The sequence below is a fragment of the Temnothorax curvispinosus genome, unplaced genomic scaffold (genome assembly GCF_003070985.1).
Source record: "Temnothorax curvispinosus isolate PA1 unplaced genomic scaffold, ASM307098v1 QBEX01011206.1, whole genome shotgun sequence".
Classification (NCBI taxonomy): domain Eukaryota; kingdom Metazoa; phylum Arthropoda; class Insecta; order Hymenoptera; family Formicidae; genus Temnothorax; species Temnothorax curvispinosus.
Window position 1 is genome coordinate 11776 of NW_020220986.1, and position 21929 is coordinate 33704.

General features: G+C 36.9%; 1 protein-coding gene across 1 annotated transcript; it reads right to left on the reverse strand.

Moving 5' to 3' along the window:
• Positions 1-181: 181 nt before the first annotated feature.
• LOC112461249 (3-hydroxy-3-methylglutaryl-coenzyme A reductase-like) lies at positions 182-15632 on the reverse strand. The gene is made up of 9 exons (XM_025026415.1): positions 15218-15632; positions 8733-8956; positions 8010-8121; positions 6137-6242; positions 5743-6040; positions 5205-5350; positions 3252-3816; positions 1905-3145; positions 182-1055 (listed from the first exon to the last, which is right to left on the reverse strand). Exons 2-9 carry the CDS (start codon positions 8916-8918, stop codon positions 968-970), a joined length of 2742 nt encoding a protein of 913 aa, XP_024882183.1. The 5' UTR covers positions 8919-8956; positions 15218-15632; the 3' UTR covers positions 182-967.
• Between the last annotated feature and the right edge of the window lie 6297 nt (positions 15633-21929).

Below are 21929 nucleotides of genomic sequence, written 5' to 3' on the forward strand. Positions count from 1 at the left end.
TTACCTATAATTATATACAATTACGAAATATGTAAATTATTATATTTATTTCGCTATTTTTTGTACATTGGAGTAATATAATTTTGCATATTTTTTTCTTATTTAAAAAGAACAATGTTTTAATATTCAGAAGATATGCTGCTTAAACAATATTTTTGTAGATATCACGTAGACAATTAGATTAAAATAACATTTTTTTTCTTTTGCGAAAACTTAATCTGTTTATATTTAATCTGATGTTTATTATTACAATAAATAAGTGTATAATTGTACGCTTGTTGGAACCGAGACGAAAATCTAAACAGATGACATAAGACGCGATTGCGTTGAAAATATCTGCATAATCTAATTATTGTCCGTTGGTGTTTAACCCTTATTAAGACATTGGTCAGTTAAAATCGTATTATCGCTATTGTATTGCAATTTTTCGAAGCTTATCAGAGAGATCTGGCGATTATATAATTACAATTTATGCATTATAACATGAATTACAATGCAATAATTATATATTACAGTCATATGCATTGCAACATATAAATAATACAGATAAAAGTCTCATTTTTTTATTTCGCTGTAATTCGCACGTGCTCGTTTTTCGATTCCAGCGTTCGATTCGTGGAATTAAAAAACGAATTAAAAAATTCTGATTAATACAATGGACATTTCGAAACAATCAAAAAGTTCATTATTTACATTAAAGCACTATAGGAAGAGACAATTGTTCATTTCCGTCACTTCTTTTTCCATATACATATATACATAGACATAATATACAAATTATAGTCCGACCTACATCTCATCGCATATTGCAGAAACATACTTGACTAACTGTTTCTTTGGAACACTAATGAGGCAGGTGCGAAACGATACGTAAATAACAGGCCGCTTCATACAGAAATTATGAAAATACATATTTGCCACGAACTAAAAATTTGTGCGCAAAGTCTACACAAAAATTTTAAAACGGTTAAACGTTTGGCACAGTTAGCCTGTTGTTGTCGCTACTACTACTGCTGTGAGTAGTATGCACCGGGTTACTAACTTCGACAGACGATCTGCAAACAGAAAGAGAAACGTGCAAATCAGTTACTTGCTAGAAAATATTTAAGGCTCCTGGACGGTCACCGCGGCCATATTGAATTCTTACTATCGGGACGAGGAAAACACCCAATTTTGTTGTGCATGCCATTTTCAAATAAAAAGACATTTCAATAAAACTATAGATCGTTTCAGAACACTATAGATCGATCACTATAGATCGTTTCAGAACACTTCCGAAATTGACCGAAAACTACCCTTTTCCCTCGACAATAAACCAACAGCTATAAAACGAAGCCTAAACATACGGGAAAAACAGCCCTTTTATGACTATCGAAAGGAGGTGAAAACGTTCCTTCCGCATGCAAATCTTACTTTTCGGTCAATTTTACGACTTTCACGAATACGTTAAACGTTAGAGCACAAGCGCAGAGCGAATAATAAAGAAATAGCATGCACAATAAAATAGGTTGTCAACATGTCACAAAAGACTTCTCCATTGGAGAGAGTTCTTACGATGGTGGCGACGGTACGTCGCCACCGTCAACGCAGAGTTCTCGGCTGACCATATCCAGGGGGCTTAAAAAATTAACAGTAATTAATAGTTGTATTCATATGGTTTGAGTTTTATCGTCAAAGTTTTAAATTCGCATTGCGTGATTTACAAAGTTTTGTAACGCTATATAAATTCAAGATGATTTGGAAATAAACTTCTTCAGTTATTTTAATAATTAGTATCTACATGTTAAGAGAAAATTGTTCTAAAAATTTTAATAATGATTTTAATAATGATACCGCATCCAATTTTTCATTTAGTTTCTCCAAACATATAAGTATAAATTCAATGAAACGCTCAAGTCACGTACCTGTTATGCGTCAAATGACTCTTGACTAAGTCCCCGGAGGTCAACGCGGCCATCAAAGATAGCTCTCCGGCGAGTACGGTGGCGCAAACGATTTGGGCGAGTTTTTTGGCGTTCAGACCGGGTTCCGTGGGATGCGCACCCTTGATCCCCAGCATCGCCAAGCACGCACTTTGCGCCGGCAAACCAGTACCACCGCCCACTGTGCCGACTTCTAGGCTGGGCATCGTGCAGGTAATGTGCAGATCCTTGCCGTCCACACCATACGGTTCCATCACCGTTATACAGTTACTGCTGCTAACGTTCTGTGCTGGATCTTGTCCAGTTGCGATGAAAATTGCGGTCACGATATTTGCGGCGTGCGCATTGAAGCCGCCCATGCTGCCTGCCAAGGCTGAACCTATCAAGTTCTTCTTGATATTGAGCCTGACGAGTTTGCGCACTGAGGTCTTCAGCACGCGCGACACGACGTCCGCAGGTACGATTGCCTCGCTCACCACGGTTTTACCCCTACCCTCAATCCAGTTGACAGCTGCGGGCTTTTTATCGGTGCAGAAATTCCCACTGAGGGAGAGTATCTCCATGTCCGGAAAATAGGTCTGTAACGTCTGCAGAGACCTCTCCGTCCCCTTGGACATCATATTCATCCCCATAGCGTCACCGGTCGGGCCAACAAAGCGTAGATGCAGGTCCCGGCCGGCTACTTTCTGGTCGATCTTCGTCAGTCGAGCAAATCTGCTGGTTTCCTCAAAGCTGTCCTTTAGTTTCTGAAAGTTTTCCGGCTGTTTTATCCACGACATCGCTTCGTACATGCGCTCAATGTTCGGGAATTGCACTACAGGTGCTCGAGTCATCTCATCTTTAATTACGCGAGTTTTCACGCCGCACTTCAAGAGCGCGCGGCTGCCGCGATTTGTAGAGGCCACCAAGCAGCCCTCCGTCGTTGCCATCGGCACGTAGTACTTCTGGTCGTCGATCAGCAACGGCCCGACGCTACCAACCGGTACCGGGACGTACCCGATGACATTTTCGCAGCAGGCGCCAAACACCTTGCTGTAATCGTAGTGTCGGTATGGTAAGTCGGTCATTTCCTCGGTGACTTTTCCGGCGTCACCCACGACGAGACGCCTGATGTCAACACCGCGCTCAAAGTCTCCTACCGCTTTTTCCAACTGGTACGCAGCTATGTCCTTGCGTTTCACCAGTTGTATCACCTCCTCGTTCGTCAAGGCACTGGCTCCAAGCTTATATACACATACAAGAATATATATAATTATATTATACATATACTAATACATTACATATTATTATCTTATTATCTATTATTATCATTATACATTATTTTCTTACCTCTGACTTATATATCTCGAGACAGTCTTCCACGCTCCGGGGAGCTTCGGACTTTTTCGGTGAGTCATTTTCGGAATTGCTCGCACCATGGTATATCGCGTCGGTCTGTACCTCCTTGTCAACGCACTCTACATCGTTCTCATTACCCCAGCCACCACCCACGCCGGACAGAGGAAAGACCGGCTCTTGGGTCGTCGGTAATGTTACGCCAAAATGTTCTTGAAACCACATATTCATCGTGATATCCATATCGTCCAGATTAGTTGAGCCGTCGAGAAGCTTCACTTTTTCTTCCACTGTCATCTCCTTCGCCTCGCCCTCCTCTTCCTCCTCTTCTCGTCTGGCGACCACATCGCTTCTATCCTCGAAGAAGATGAACTTTATCGCCAGCGCTAACACCAGTATCAATATCACAATGTTGTCCGCGCTGGCTGATAGCCAAGTCATTTGGTGTTCCTTCAATTCGGAACTCTCGTGATCGGAACCGTTTACCGCGTCCGAGCTCGTGGATGTCGCTGCCCTTCTCGTCGTGTACTCGGCTTCTTCGCTCTTAAAGGGCCAGCGGCTGTAATATGGAACAGGCAATTAACATAAATCTAAATTATAAATAAATTAAAACAATCTAGATAATTATATAAAGCAGAGAGTAGATATTTTATTACTATAAAATAAAACTCTTCCAATGCAATATGGAAATTATAGATGTAAATGCACAATCCTAACAAGATGACAATTGAGACCGCAAATCGTAATTGTGTGAAAATATTTAAGATAAAAAAAATTATTAGAATGTTTACGTAAAAACTTCCTCAATGTATACACCGCAATATAATGATAGTTATGTTAATGAACAAATGAGAGAAAGTCGTTTTGAACGAAATACGAAGCCCACGAAGCGAACGCAACAACAGTTTTTCGCAAACTAAAACGTATTATAATTCAGAATGATAACCGGTAGCACAACGGAGAGAGAATATTCGAAGTATTCTGTACCACCACCACCACCCTATAATGTCATTTATTTTTGGACTCTCATTTTACTTTGTATGGACGACAGTCCTTTTGTACACGCGTTATTATTAACGTTCTCATGCAATATTAAAATACGCTTTGCCATTCACACGGATCTGGTACAAAAACGTAGCACTCTCGATACTTTATATATTGAAAAATATTTACGTATTGTATAACTACGATTGCATAAAGATGAAATTGTATAACGACATACGTCATGTTGAATTAATACATTTGTTATTTCAACAGTATCAATAAAAAATATTGTAATTGTTAAAATATGACTTTTCAGATTTATTTGTTTTTTGTCAAAAGCGTAAAACCGTGAAAATCCAAGGTTACATCCAAACTAATATATGAGATTTACTTATTTAATTTTTATAATGGCAGTTCGATTAAAAAAAACCGTCACAATTTTTTTCTAAAAATATATTTAGAATTCTATAAAATAGAGTCCATTCGATTTCGCCTCTTATCTTTGTAAATATCCACTCGAGAATATCCGAGACGAGAATGATAAAATTATATATATGAATGACTTTTTCTCCCATTGCGAGATTATTTTGTTCGTACTGCGATAGCCGACAACTCTTTGAAAACGTCCAAACTTCTTGCTCGATAAGATCTTGTTTCCTGTGGAAAGCTTCATTGAATATGGATTCTTCATTGAATAGAAGTCTATATCCAAATGCTAATGTTTACAGATGAACCTGACCTGACGTCAAAATTAGGCGTTACAAACTGTTTGACAAAGACGGCGTAAACATAAAAAAAGTAATGGGGGTCAGATACAATAGCTCTTCGGCCACGGTTTCCTGCTCCGCCGCGTGTGTACCATATACATTATCGTACATAGCCGCTTTATATTCTAAAGTTTGCATTAAGGAAAAGGTCCCTTCTTTTTGTTATATCACCACAAGAAACAATAAAAATGTATACCTGTTGGCATGTACTACAAATAGGCCGGCGATCATGATCATTTTGACTCGCTCCACCACAGGATTCGGTTTTTGATCCTCCTCGTTTAACTGCATTATAAATTTGTCTGCGCTCAGTTGGCCCATATTATTACTCCCGCGAGAAAGCTGTAATACAATAGCGTCCTTTACACAAATACAAATTTAATGAGTATATAATTTTTATCGCATACGATATTGGACAATTAAATTCTTCGTCTTTTTGGCGATTTTCTAAATTTGGAATCTCGGGGGGCCTTGAAACATTTCTAAAATCTTGCCAAATTCGACGCTTACATTATTCTCAAGTAAAAAAAGAACTTATATGGTATTTGTATAATGATGTACGTTAAATATACTTGATAGCATCGGATTTCTCTAACAATAATGGACCTAATCTTTTAAATCTGTGCTTTTCAACTTTGCTACGTTACGCTTTCTGCGTTTAAAACGGAATACTCGATTTGTAAAAGTACGGGGAAAGGAGTCGTTTCAAATGAGAACATCAAATTGAGCTATACCTCGAGTATGAGCGACAAGCAGGCCGGATAAAACGTCATAAAGACGATGTAGTTGACGATCACCCCGAGGCATGCAAAGGTGCAGAGGATCTCCAGCCTCCTGATGCCCGATAAGGATCCTATGCCGATCAGGAGGGTCTCCACGAGGGTATCCAGAGTGATGGCCGGTCCCAGCAGAGACATGCCGCGCGCGATGTTTGCTTTGACTTCTTCTGGATTCCGCGAACTTAGAGCATACTGCGCCAATGTCGCGGCCTTTGATAGGTCGATAAGAAGCAAAAAGAAAACTAAAGCGTCCCTAGAAGAGTAATAACGTTTCATTGTAATATCGCGCGGATAGAGGAGTCATTATAGTCTCCTCGTATATAAAGCGACGGTAACCGCAACTGCTTACTTCCAGTCTGCGAAATCGCTGCGGCCAAAATTCATCACGCTGGACGTGAATACCACGCTAGACGTGAATACCACGCTAGAGCACACGGTAAACAGGCCGGCGATACCTGAAACGCATACGACAAATCTGTTGAGTATGTGATAATCGAAATTAAGTGTGTTAAATTGCGATGAAACCGACATGATTTCGATGCGAAGGACGTGTAAGGAAAAGACAGGTCGCTCTCGTCGTGTTTCGTTCGTTCACGAGTGAACGGAAGGATTTTTATGTGCAGGGTACCTATCCGTGAGAATATAACTCAGTATTTTATCTCTTTAACGATCTCTCGTCGGTCATTACTGTGTCAATGTCATCGGCGGAACGCAGTTCTGCATTTACGCGGCGCGTGTTCTCGTTGCGAATTAAATTATCTGCACGCATAACGTTACGCGGAGCGTTAAATGGCGTAAAAAGAATTCCCAGTAACCGAATTCAGTAATCGAGCATAACGCACCGGACGAAACGCTGTCACTTTCTATGAGACTTTCACTGTTCGCTGTCGTGGGCTTTCACGCGCCGCTCGGGAGGATCCGGTTTTATCAATGGTCCTGACACGCATAATTATTACGCATTTTGTTCCGAATGGTTCCGTCGTCGACGCACCGGTGTGTATCGATCTGTAGTAATCATGGAAAAAAAAGAAAGATCCTACTTCCGGAGAAGCGTAAAATCGAAAGGAACACTGTTGTCCGATTCGTGCCGTCTGACTCTCTCGCCGCGTGCTTATTTCAGATTCATTTCGTATTTTCGCGAACGGTTTTAATATAAATCGCGTATTTATGATAATTCAATGTATCTATATATAGAGTCTAGTATTATATTTCAAAGTTCAAGGTCTAAAGTTGTTAAATAACACTGTTCCACAAAAGAAAAATGCGCAAAAATGACAATAATAGTTTCCTGTAGTTTTGAACGCTGAGTGCGATAGCGTTTGCCAAATTGTTCTACCGTGTCATAATTTTTAAAAATTTGCAGTTGAATTTGCAAAAAAGACTATTTTAGTGTATTCTGGTATATTATAACTACGATTTGTGTGACGTGTTGGATAAGTTTTGTTACAATCAAAATTAAGCATGTTGTTCAGACTTTCAGCTCTTAAAAGAAATTTGTTGTGTCGATCATGGTTAAAAAGATATTGATGATTAAACATAGATTAACTATTGCTTCAAAGTTGCGACTACATAACCATTACTTACATAAACCATTAACTTATAAAATATTTTTGACAATAATAATAAGTGAATTGGGATCGATATATGGTATTCAATCAAATAGAGAAAACGCCAAAATATTTTTTAATTATGTTAAAGGTTTTTCAAAATGTCTAAATTAAAAAATTGTTTCAGACTTATTTTAGACCCATTTTTACACTAAAAAATAGTCCTTTTTTGCAAATTCTAAAAATTGGGGATAGAGCAATTTGATAAATGCTCTATCGTATTCAGCGTTCAAAAGACTACGGAAAACGATTATTCTCGTTCTTGTGCTCGAAAAAAAAAAAGGAATTTTTGTTGAACAGTGTAATCTACGAACATCTTGTACGAATTAAAATTTTCAATTTAATTCTCATACATATGTTTGTCAAGCAACGTAATAATAAACTGTATGACTGTAACGAATGTATGAACAACAACTTTTTGCGATAAAACTTTAATGTTACTGGATAGTTAGAATTAATGGGAAATTTATTGTGCAAATACGTAATCGTCTAAAAACTTATGCAAAACTCAATACATTTTACATGCAGTTTCAATATAAATCATTATTCTATAATGAATTATGTAGGTAATACATAAACAATGAAAGTTGTTTTAAGCGTTATTAATTTTCTTACCTAAAATGTATTTGGATCCCATTTTTTGCAAATTGCGAAACTGATGATAAGTGAATAGCACCGCCAGGCAACGTATTATCGTCATCACTATAATGTCAGCCGCTTTTAGATCCTATCGAACAATACGCATACGTTAGGAATTTTTTCTATCAGAGTAGACAAAAAAGTATTAATTAAAAGAAACAGTAGCGCACATAAAAATTTTGTTTGATCCAACAGTCAAAATTATTTCATAAGATATAGAAATAATATACAAGGGTCGGTAGTAATTTTTCTCGTCATTATGTCATAAAAATTTCTAACAACACAAATGGATTTCAATGCAACTCACTTCTTCTACAATAAGAAATTAAATATTCAATATAATCACTGCCCTTTGACTGCTATACATATTTGACATACGCGTCAGTTTGAACTGCTCGTGTGACACACTTATGCAACTGATCACAACGCCTTTTAACATAATTCCACTTAGAGACTACAAGTAACAACTCAGTGAAATGCAAAAACTTTCTATGGCGCTAGATTCGAAAGAAAAAAAATTAGGTGGCATTACTTTCGTACCGACCCTCGTAAATAAGTATCTTTTAATAATTCGATCTAATACAACATATTCATATACCTATACAAAACATCGTAAAAATCAGGACTTTACGTGACAGAAGTTGACGTCCTTAAGAAAATGATCGAAGCGTGGAATTTCACACGACGATCTCTGCTCACCATAGTATTGCATTTGTTGTGACGGCAGTACGTGGCACCGAGCAAGTCCTCCCCGCGTGCCCCTTCCTGTCCACTTCTAGTCTCCCTGTTATACATACACGCCGTCAAAGTAAAGATCGTCACGATCACCTCCAAGGGATGACCGGCGCAGAACCGGCCCAGTTTTTCGAATACGTGAGCCAGCATCTTTGATGGCTCTCGTGAAAAAAAAGTTCTTCCGAAATCTGCAACATATTGATCGCGTGTTTCAAATCTTAAGGACTTATCGAGGGAAAAGGAGAAAAGACGGGCGATTTTAAAGATTCATCGCGCGCTTCTTTGGTCAATCCTGATGAGGAGCGATCACGAAACTTTTATCGTAGGGCAGAAACATGAAAAGTGAAAAGTTTCATGTATAACTATCTCATTCTATTGGTGTTGAATAGAAGGAGATATATAGTCATATGAAATTTTTCACTTTTCACGTTTCCGAAAGTTTCTAGGGGAAAAATTACGCTATCGTTGCCCTGGAGTCAATTTTTTCCTTAGCGAAAATATTAAAGGGGATCGTCTTTTATCGCACAATTTCTCGCACTCAATATATCAGCTTGCGACGGTCTTTTTTTTACACCAGAACTCATTCAAACACATTTATTTCTTAAATTCTCTTGGTTTACTTTCCATTTATTTCGATGAGAGATCGTGAGAATTGACTGGTTTCTTTCGAGAGTGAAATAATATATGCGTGATCGCGCGCGTCTATGCCGACATGTAATTTGCATGCGGCGCAGACGACGACGCCCAGGTTTGGGGAAAGTGACCGTTGCATCACTTTTTCGAGTGTCAACAAATGTATAATAGCTTTTAGCCAATTAACTTATATAATTGTTATGTGATTGCCGAATTCTTCAGCAATTCTATACCTGTTATCCGATCTTATACAAGTTATTCTATACCTGTTATCCGAAGTTATTTTTTATGTCGTATCACGTCGATTTTATCGCGCGTTCTATATAAAACAAAATATAATTTTCTATCTCTCTACGTGTGTGCTTGTGTGAAATGAAGTTATAAAATACTTCTCAGAAATATTTTATAACTTTAATTCCATATTATTTCGTATTTCTTTCATACAAGCATACACGTAGAGAATTAGAAAAACGTTATTATACCATTATGTCGTTCTATGGAACGCGCGTACAATCGACGTGCAACGATATGAAAAATAACTGCGAATTGTATAAGATCGGATACTAGATAGATTTGTTGAAAAATTCGGCAATTATATAAGTTAATTACATTAAAATACATTAAAATAATGTTGGGAAATCATTAAAATCGAAAGTGCTGAACAATGTGGTTACGATACTTTTTATTGATGTCATTAAATGGGGTACTCGGAATAGCTCAGTAATAAGTACGGTAATAATGTTTTTTCACTTAATTTTATAAAGAGATTATGTGTATGTAAAATTATGTATATACATGTATAAACTAGTGGATTTTCAAGCTATACAAATAAGATGTGCGGTATAAATTTACATATCGTATCTATTCTCATTGTCTCTTTGTCTTTTACTCCCACTGCTTATTGTCTACCGTTTGCACAAGCTCTATGTCGATTTACATGTGTTTTGTTTATTTTCTTTGTCACTCTCATCTTCATAGCATCTGCATATCGACTGCCCGAAAGAAATTTACGGGATTACGCAAGAATAGAAAAAATGAAATCTGAATCTCATGAATATATTACGACATCGTTAAGATAATTCGAGTTTGCGAAAAATCCGTCCTAATGCGTTCTACTAGACTGGCCAGTTAAACGAAATCTTTGCAAGAGTTGGATGACAGCACGGAGGGATCGACCGATAACACTGTTACAGCGAGTTACGAAATCGTATTCTTGAACATCTTAAGCAGCCCGGTTCGCTTTCTAGTTGATCGTTGCCTCCCGAGGACAAAAAAAATCGTTGAGAAAAAAGTCAAGCGGACTTGGTTCCACATAAATGTGTCATTCCCACATTCGAAACATCGAATCAGTAAGTCCTCGAGGGGTGAATCGGATGGAAGGAACGCATGCTCCGCAGGGTGCACCCTTTAATCGCGGGCAAAGTACAAGTTCTAGGGCGTCCTGTGTAACGCATCTGTCCGGATAGCCGAGATCTTTTTATGCATACAATAATGATACAGGTTGTCGACTACGGAGAAAGAGCACTAATTCACCGGCGTGACTCGAAATGTCTGTCAAGGTCGGTGACTTTCCAAGTGTCGAGAAGTACTCGCGCGAGTATTTCTACACACCTGACTGATCATTATCCTCTTCTCAGTTTTAACAACTATCGCGGAATTTACTTTTCTCGCTGGCTACGATCTGTGCTCTTTATACGAAAGAGTATATATTGTCGCCTGAAAAATTGTCACGTTTACATGAATTAATTAAAATCAATTAACACAGGTTATATTATTGACCAAACTGACATTTATTTTTATTCCGTTAACTCACTTTGAGTTAACGGAATAAAAATAAATGTCAGTTTGGTCAATAATATAACCTGTGTTAATTTTTCACTGACAAAATAAAGAATTTTGAATAAAATCAATTAAATTAATTCTTCGATACAAAACAAATAAATTAATTACATTTGCATAACAATATGCAACTTTTTCACCACGACTCTTTTTCTTAAAAATAAAATTTATTAGGCCTTTCAAAAGTGACAAATTTCTTTAACAGCAATTTGTTATCGTTTATCCTATATATAGTTTTAATATGTATATGTATATCGAACGTAATATATATGGAGAGAGATAAAAGCCATAGATAGTGATGTAAGTCAAATTTTTTTAAGTATTGACTCGTGTGCATAGATGCAATTTATATATTGTATATATTGCAACTATGCACACGAGTCAATATCTTAAAAATTTGACTTAAATTACTATGACTTTTATCCCTCCATATATATATATATTTTACTCTCAATAAACTTATTGCGCACAATTATAAATAGAATGGTAGAAGATAATAGTGAAAATTATAGTGATACTGTAAGTAAAATCAGATCTATAAAAAGCTCATGCGATAGAACATCAAGATGAAAATATCGCAAAATATTTATAATTTTTCAAACTCTTTAATATTGTCACGTATTCTCTGTAGAAAACTTATATTTTTCATTTTAGACATATTTATATATGTCAGCAATGTAATTATTCGCCTACGAAATGGCAATGTTGCCGATAGATCGGAATGAGAAACGCTTAAAAATAAATTGGTTGACCGTGCTGGAAAGGATTAGTTACACATGTTAATTGATACACACCTCTTAAACAGGTAATGCAGGTTTGATTGGCAGTCGCTGCATGAAACATGCATCGCTAATTATGCAGGGAACCATGTATATTGATTACCTTCGAAATTTCTTTCGCTTTAGAGCCGGTTGTTCCAACCTGTTGGTAAACTAACTAATAGTTAAATCATATGTCTACCTTTATCTAATTTAAAGGAAAAACAAAGCACATATATGCTTTAACTATTAGTTAGTTCACCAACACATTGGAACAACCGGCCCTTAAACTTGAAACGAGATAAATATAATATGAGAGCCGCGAAATTATCAGTTGTATAATATTCTTTTAAAAATCGACTTGTTGCATAAACTTCGCAACCGTGTGGAATATATTTAAAAAGAAAATAAAACATCTCAATGAGCAATAACTTTATAAGTGTTTCTCGTAAAAGATTTTAAATATTTCTTTATATTTTGTATATAAAAAAAAAACATAAAATAATTTCCATCACATTTTATCATAATTATCACAATATATAAGTTGTAATTCTGCAAATAAAAATATAGCTATACATATCTGCATTGTCATTTATATTACAAAATATAATACTCATTGAATTAAATTATGTTAAAATGCGACAAAAATTATATCGGATAAAAATAAAACATAAGTAATAAACGATCGCATCGCAAGTAAAAAGCGAGTTAGTTGACACAAATTCCTCTTTCAGTTTCAATTGCTCGAGGACTATCGGCTTCTCGAGAACACAAAAAGGGACATTCCTTTTACTCAATCCTCGATATCTGTAATCGAGAGAGAAAGTGCGTGCGTATATTCCTCGGACGTTCTGCATATTCTACTTTTTTCTTCTCTCTCTCTCTCTCTCTCTCTCTCTCTCTCTCTCTCTCTCTCTCTCTTTCGTACTTCCCTTTTCGTCAGTCATAGTGTATTTAGAGGCGAATTTTCCCGTACTTTACTATATACGCTGAGGAATCGCTACTTTCTTTACTTCTTCACGTTCCAGGAACGTTCACTACTCTCCTGGCGCATTAATGCAACGTTGCTCACTTTTTCCGCGATACGTTTCTCTCCCGCGACCGGGTGACCCTGAAGTAAATGAAATTTACTTTCTTCGACGAAGCGCAACGAATAGTGCGTGCTCCGGCGCGTCTCTCTATCATCCCTCTCCCTTTCTTTTTTTTTCCTCGTGTCGGAGCGACTAATGAGTAACCGGGGCATACTCTGACACTAATAAGATTGACCTGCGAAAACTGATGAATGTCCCAAGAAGCCCAGAAGGTCCCGTGGCAAATGTCTATTTAAGATAATCGGAAGTCCGTCTCTGACGAATAAAGGTCCTCGCACAATGCCAGGCAACAGGCAATAGGAACAGGGAATAACACAGGCAATAGATCTTCAACCTATCGAAAGCCATATTTCTCTCAATCCATTCTGTTCCTATTCCCTGTTTCTATTGCCTGTACTATTGTGTTCTGACCTTAAACCCTCAACGAGCTCCTCTAATTGTAAGGTTCTGGCGCGGAGCCCGAGTCCGAACTTGTGCTCCGAGCGATACGTATCTTTATTACAGATATTTACTTTGCATGTACATGGTTCCTAATTGGTTCATAATTAATTAGACCCTGCAGTTTCACAAATGTCGGTTAGCTTTAGATTAACTCACTCTTCGTCTCTTTCTAAGGGGGACGTTTAGAAAGAGACAAAGAGTAAGTTAATCTAGGGCTAAAAGTTAATCGATGTTCGTGGGACTGACCTTTAGACAGCTAACTAACAAGCGGTGCTTTATCTCTTTTTTCGACAGTCATACGTAAAAGATCAGTTACGCAATTTGTCTTTCGTTAGCGATAGTTGGTCCTCAGCGAGAAAGCAACACTTTTTTTTAACTATATATACGGACGACGTTCGATCGAAAAAGAATAAAATTAGAAGTTTGCAAATTCAACGACTCTCGCTTATGAATATGTATATTGTATATGTATATTCTATTTTCGCGTCGATGCTCGATTACAATCTGCGGAATCTAAAATATGATTGCAAAATTGATAATAAACGTAGAATATGCCAAGCGAATGCGGTTTGTATTGTTCGAGTAAAATTTTATCTTAACATATTTAATTTTTAATAAAAAAAGACATTAAACATTAAATATAAAAATATCTGTGTGAACAATCAGACACTGAATTTTCATTGAGGGCGGATTGATTTACAATAAAAAAAAAACAGTAATAGAAAATGAATTAAGTTCTGACGTTAATAATAAATAAAGGCATATAGACTTGGTTGAATTTTCTCTGTTAACAAATATGTCTTTCAAGCTGTCATATAGTATCTTATTCCCAGAAATAAATCATTAATTTACCGATATAAAAGTTAATTTATATATTCAGACGTGAGAACGACCAGGTTTTCACATCCAGCGATGAATGAAGGTAACTTGAATTCGTAGTTCAAATTCAAATTATATTCGATTTGACAATGAGTCATTTTTAACAATTTCTATAGGTCACCACTGCTCCTTGTCAGTATATCATTAATTTAACTAAAACAATAGAGTTAAAATAATCCTGTTTTGTGTTAAAATAATAAATTTCGACACACATGGTAGTTAAAAATAACAAAATGTTATTTAACTACTCAAGGTTTAAATTTCATCCTTTAATATTTAATAGTATAAATATACTTATATTTAATACGCATAGATTGTAGCCATTATGAATTAAAATTAAATTCTAATTTGCTTGACTCATATGTCATAAGTATTTATAAGAATTTCATTTATATAAGAACAAAGGAACTGAACACTTTAACATTTAATATTTAATATTTAATAAAATATATTTTCATCAATACCCCTTATCTGGAGACAAACAATACTTACCTCTGTAAATATACAATATTTAATAAAAGTATAAGTATTGTTTGTCTCCAGATAAGGATTCATTCATTTCGTCTCGGGAATTCAATTTTTAATAGTTTAATCAAAATAACTGATTGTATAAACGTTAATAAAGATAGATCAAAGGTCTATTTAGCGAAATAGAAATTAACGCTGCATAAGCTGAGTAGCACACAGTATCCGTACTGTTCGGAGTACCAAAGTATAGATATATTTGGATTACAGATATCCGATCGGAAAACATCAAGTAGGAAAATTAACAGTCGAAAAATAATACGGAAGCCGCACGAATACATACCTTATTTGAAAATAAAACAATCCGTGGATTTTCAATCCGATATCCGGCGCTATTGCGCACGGTTCGACGCCTGGCGACGGCCAAAATATTATTTTCTCGAAGCGTGCCTTATCGATCGCCTGATTTTCCGAAATCTTTGCCTATGATCCCACGAAGTCGACGAGATAAACGCGTGTGCGAGCAACGTCGACTTCTCGACGGTGAAAATATTTCGACGTCACGTTCGCAAGGATCCGTAACTGTTCCCACGAATTCGTCGAACGACTCAACTATGTAGGAAGAAGCGGAAGAACCGCAAACGGAGCACCCGGCCACCCGGCGATAGGCACGTAGAGAGACCAAGTGTCGATTTTGATCTGCGGCCTGACGCTGTAGACGCGAGAGATATAAAGCCTCCCTCCAAATTATAAGGCGCCCACCGACTAACTGACTTGACGTCGGATCGGTCACCGTCGGCCGTGAACGACGCTCACAATTGCCGCCGCGTTGCATTCTCGGCCGTCTCCGCGCGCGCTCGATTGCACTCGGGGGATGGCGCGCAGGCGCAGACGCGTCCAGTCGCGTGCACGCACCGACCCGAATGGCGCAATTTTCATGCGATTTGTGAAATTTCTCGATCTGCTGGAAAAAATGTTTTCAGATGAATCGACGTATCCATGGTTTCTTCATTCCGACACGTCCGGACACGCGTTTGAAAATTCGTCGCTTCGATAACAATATCTAAATGAACAACGTCGATATGCGATACATCGAAAGTCGCGCGCCGAGACTTTAAATATTCAAATTCGTTACGCGAACGATATAAATGTAAAACAAGTGAAAGATAAGAAGACATTAAAGGTGCCAATTCATGAGATGCTGAATATTTAGCGTCGTCGCTGAATCGTCGTTAATCGTCCCAGTACAATCAAACATAGACTTCGAAATACGTAAAATATTAATTACTTTCAAGTAATAATATTTTATGGATACATATATAAGGGCTGGTTGTTCCAGACTGTTGGTAAACTACCTAATAGTTAAATCATATGTATGTCTTTGTTTATCCTTTACATTGGACAAAGATATAATAAACATGTGATTTAACTATCAGGTAGCTTACCAATAGGTTGGAACAACCGGCCCTAAATAAAAGATATTATTTCTGAAGTTTTTTGCTTGCTGAAAATGAACGTCGAGCGTCAACGTGAAGAGGCACCTTTATGACCTCACCAATCGATAGCATAATCGAGGCATAGCAATAAAATATTTTTTATTAAATATTAAATATTGAAGTCTTCACACAGTTTCTTTTTTTTTCTAAGTAAAATTCTTATCATACTTATGACGTATGAGTCGCGCAATATAAAAATTTAATTTTAATTTATAATGGCTATGTATCCATACGCATCATACCTACAAGATTTATATTATTCATTTTACGAGTGCGTTTTTAGATAAATTCGGCGATCGTCTCAGAATAAAAAAATAGAGAGATTTTTTATATACATATAGATATGTAAATCTGTGGAAAACATTGTAAATTTTTTTCCAACGTCATTATTCACGTAGCTATTGTACATACAATCTATGTGACGTTTTCCGTAGATTTATATAAATAATTTATGACCATTGGTTTAAACATTCGAAATACTTACTATACATGCTGTACCAACAAAAATTACTATAGTTGCAAATAGCTGTTATTATGAATTTAGTGGGGCCTTCTACTATAATACAATGGAGATAAAATAATAATAGTAAAAATACGTAATAACATAAGAAATGGAGGATCCTCTATCGGACGATTTATTATTGACGTACCTATAAGATGCTAGAAAATATATAATATAATAATGCCGATGAATTTAGATAATCGAAATGTCAACAAATTGCGCGCTATTTTGGTTAAAAAGGTTGGTTGCCGTCACGTTGCAGCGGAGCAGGAAAAAGCCTATATAGGTGTGTTTTCGTCACGTAAAATAAACAAGTTTTAGCAAATGAATATGAGGATCAGTACGAAAGTAATGCCTCCTAATGTTTTTTTTATTTTAAATCTGGCGTTATAGAAAATTTTGCGCTTCAATGAGCGCTGGTGTTGAGTGGTATTGTGGTCCTTTACGTGAGTTTGTCACACGAGCAGTTCGAACTGGAGTACCTATGTTTCAAATGTGCGTAACAGACAAGAAGGACGGTTGAATTTCTCATCGTGGAAGAAGTGAGTTCCAATGGCTGCGTTCAGCGGAAAAAGCGGCTCAATAATTTTTTTATTATAATTGGTTTCTACCCTTGGATCCAGGGAAGAACTAAAGGCAAGGTCCAATATTTAAAAAAAATTACTGATCGCTTGCCGAGTCGCTTTTTCTGTTGAACGCAGCATTGAAATTCATTCGCATCTCAGAAATGTTTATGTTAATATCATTTTTGAAATACAAATATTGGATCCAGGAAAGAACTAAAGGCAAGGTCCAATATTTAAAAAAAATTACTGATCGCTTGCCGAGTTGCTTTTTCTGTTGAACGCAGCATTGAAATTTATTCGCATCTTAGAATTGTTTATGTTAATATCATTTTTGAAATACAAATAGATTTCAATAGGACTCACTTCTTCCACGGTAAGAAATTCAACCACCACCCTTTGTCCGTTACGCACATTTAAAACACACGTCACTTCAAACTGCTCGTGTGACACATTCATGTAAATGATCACAATACCACTCAATATAACTCAACTAGAGACTTCAAATAACAACTCATTGAAACGCAAAATTTTATATGGCGTGAGATCGGTGAGATTCGAAAGAAAAAAATTAGCGACCATTATTTTCGTACCGACCCACGTATGTGGAATGCATTTAATTAGCTGATTTTTAAGGTTTTAAATCGTTGTTTGTGTAATTAAAACTCAAATATGTTATTATTCACGTTGAAATGTGGCAATTTTGTTGTATTTTTATAATTTCTTTGTAACTGTGTAGACAAATCATTTCAGTCTTCGTAAAAGTTTCAGTCCTTCCTCAAATATGTAAAGAATTATTTACTTATTTTCATTAAATTTTTGTCATTTTTAATATGCTTTCAAGAGTTACATTACAGGTGTCGTAACATTTTGGCTATGTCGCCCGTGTACCTATAAGAGAGAGAGATAAGAGTATAACTTTAATAATTAATTACTCGACAACCATACGGACAATTGTCTTTAACTTTGGGATGGACGAGATTCCTATAGATGAATATCCTCCATAAATTTAAACTAGTTCTTATCATATTGATTTGAGCAACCAACCTCCTTAAATACCAGGAACTATAATGCAATAACGTTAACGAATTCAGATAATTGAAACATTATCAAGAAAATATACATAAAATTAAAAGAAAATAAAATATATGAAAATAACGATGTGTTTAACCGAAAAAAATTATTTAAAGAACACCTTCAATCCCATGTGAAATCTACTATTGAAAATCTCTTATGTAGACCGCAAAAATCATGCAGACTTGTGTAATCTGACAAATGTCAAAAGTTAGTAAATGCACGAATAATTTTATTCTCGTTGCAAGAAAATTCAATAACACAATACTGATTTAAAAAAGAAACGACACAATATGCTATATATTAAGCTACATATTTATCTATATATATTTCGTTACTGCGCATTCTCTATAATTTCTTATCTATAACGGCGCTCGTAAGTAAAATTAAATATTAAATATTAAAGTCGACAATGTCTTTTTCTCTGTAAATAGAATTCTTGTGAATATTTATGACGTATAAATCGTGTAAATTTAGAATTTAAATTTAATTTTAATTTATAATAATCGCTATATAATTCAAACGCAAGTTACAACTAAAAGCATACAGAATTCAGTGAGCAGTAAAAAAGTATTTGGCATCAGTTCAACTGTAGGAATTAAAGTGGAGATCCGTGATCAGTATCCACAAAATAGTGCACGATTGCGACTCAAAATACACAAACTTTATTCGATGCTAATATCCAGCTTTAATCGTAAAAGTTTACTACGAATGACTAACCAACAATTATTTCCGACGAAACGTTCTGCAAAGAATAGAAATATATATATATATATATATACGTACGCACGATCTGTTTATTGTAAGCCATTATCCGATCGTTACGGCTGGCAATTTCGCAATTCGCAGGCGCATTTTAGAAAAGTAGTAATGCATGCGTGCAAAACTTTTCAGCTCGTACGACGATTTAAAAGAAGACGATGTCGTGCGACAAGTAAAACTTGATCCCGATTAAAAAAAAAGCGAATTATTATTCAAATAATTAAAATAAGAATAATTATTCAAATCAACTGTTCAAAAAGAGATTGACTGGAATGCGTTAAACAAAGATTCCAATTAAAAAAAAAAAGAATTATTAAAAACGATTATTTAATGCCCAATTTATTTTGTTTAATCAATTGTAAGTAGTAACCGAAAATCTGGACACGGATCATTATTTAAATCGTTCGGAAATTACGTGCTGTACTTCGTAATATAGTAGGACACATGCTGCTCAGACGGTACAACACTTTCCTGAAGCTATTTTAACATCCCTTATAGGATTAGATTAGAAGTGAGTTTCATATGCTGTGCATCGTGCGTATGTGCACGTCGGCAGTGGAAATGCTTTCGTGCGCGCGATTCCGGCCGACGAAGCATTCATCTCGCTGCTTTTCAAACTGTATCTTCGCCGACCATCGACTTCGCAAACCTCTCGCAAACCTCTGCAAAACTCACTCGCGCTTCGAGAGATTCAACTTTGTTTGGTAGATAAATGAATATGGGCAATTCCTGGATATGTATCATCACATTATCGCGTGCGTCATCCCGATTCGCGTTAATCGATTATTTATGACAGAGAAACACAATTGGGGGAGAGCTTCTTACGTACATATATATTTACAACAATAAATTTCTTTTCTACTACGTAGATTTGTAATTCTTGGTATACACACGCATATTTCTCGTACTTCAAACGATGGTACAAAGTCGATTGTCTGATGTGTTCCATCTATATACAAAATAATTCAGAAAGACGATCCATCTCGATTCGACAGAAGAACTACGATATAAATCAATGGTTAATTATACCTAACGCTATTAATTGACAAAATGATAAAATGATACATGTTAAAATTCAAATTTATATCGCAATACTTTCAAAATAAATGGTATATAACCAGGAAGTAATATTTTACTTCAAGAATTTTGATTGCACAAGTAGAGATAAACTTTACATTTCTTTTCAAAATTCAGGATAGGGTAAAGAAAGGTTATTTGAGTCAGTTAAAAAAAAAACAGCTAAAAAATTTTTCAAGACATCTAAAAATCCAAACCAAGTGGCTCCAAGAGCTTGGAGAGGAGGGGCGGGGGAGGGGGACTGAGACAAGTAAAAACATCGAATCGGCCTTAATAACAATAAATTAATGTAGAATATAACTATATAGAACATCATAATTCAATCAGTCCCTCCCTACCCTATTTAGGATAGTTTTCCTAGGACAATTATTGTTGTTCTTTTCTTTACAAATCAACGACTCTTCGGAGCTGACAAAAGTCAGACGACAACCATGCACGGCGGGCACATGTGTACGTGGGCCAACGCACGTATTACCAAAACTTATGGGAAAAAAACAAAGGTCGTTCGTGGCTCGTGCCTCGTGTCACGTTTCACGGTGCGTAAAACCCCTTGCACAATGCCAGGCAACAGGCAATAAGAACGGGGAATAAAAATCAGAAATTATGTATAAATGCAGAATAAACAGTGACACAGGCACGAGACACAGAGTTTCCGTCACGTTGGAACGTCTGTGCCTCGTGCCTGTTGCCAACCAATCATAGCATTCGAATTTTTTAGGTTGTAATTAACAATTTTTTGGTTATTTCCTGTTCCTATTGCCTGGCATTGTGCAAAGGGCTTTACGCATCGTGAAACGTGACGCGAGGCACGAACGACCGTTGTTTTTTTTTCCCATAAGTTTTGGTAATACGTGCGTTGGCCCACGTACACACGTGCCCGCCGTGCATGGGGAAAGAGGCTTAAAGTGCGTAGTAAGATGGAAAGCGGGAGAGAAACCCGCCGATCGCGTCGAGCAAACAGCGCGAAGGCTTCGACAAGCAAAGTGGAAAATCGCGAGCGAATCCGGCGGGCGATCGCACCTTCTCTTGTCTTCGGCATCGCGCCCCGATATGCCGTCCAGTTTTATTCAAGATATAAAACGGCCTGCTGTTCTCGGCGACTTTAGTTCTCGGCGTTACACGCGAGAAAGGCCCAACGCGAGGCTTTGCGACGCCTCGTAGAAATCGGCTACCTCGCTTTCTAACGGGTCGTTTATCCGCGATACCGTCGGATCGTTTCATGCGCCGCGAACGGATCCCGCGCGTTCTCCGCTTCTTTCCCGCCGCAAAATCAAATTAATGATTCATTACAACAAAGTTGATCTCGCGTTCTCAGAGCTGAGAGTTCCTCGCGTAAACGGGGAAAGGGTTATCTATACCCGACCGGGGGGATTTCCACGTAGAAGTTGCGAGCGGCGAGGAATCTAGAGACGTCGACGAAAGAATTGCGCATTTGCCGGTTTGATTTGGCGCTAAAATTAAACCGCGACCGGGGGAATGATGAAAATAATAAGGAAAATACGTGCATGCTCCGTTTCGTGTCTCGTTTCTCGATCGCGAAGAGCTCCTCTCTCTCTCTCTCTCTCTCTCTCTCTCTCTCTC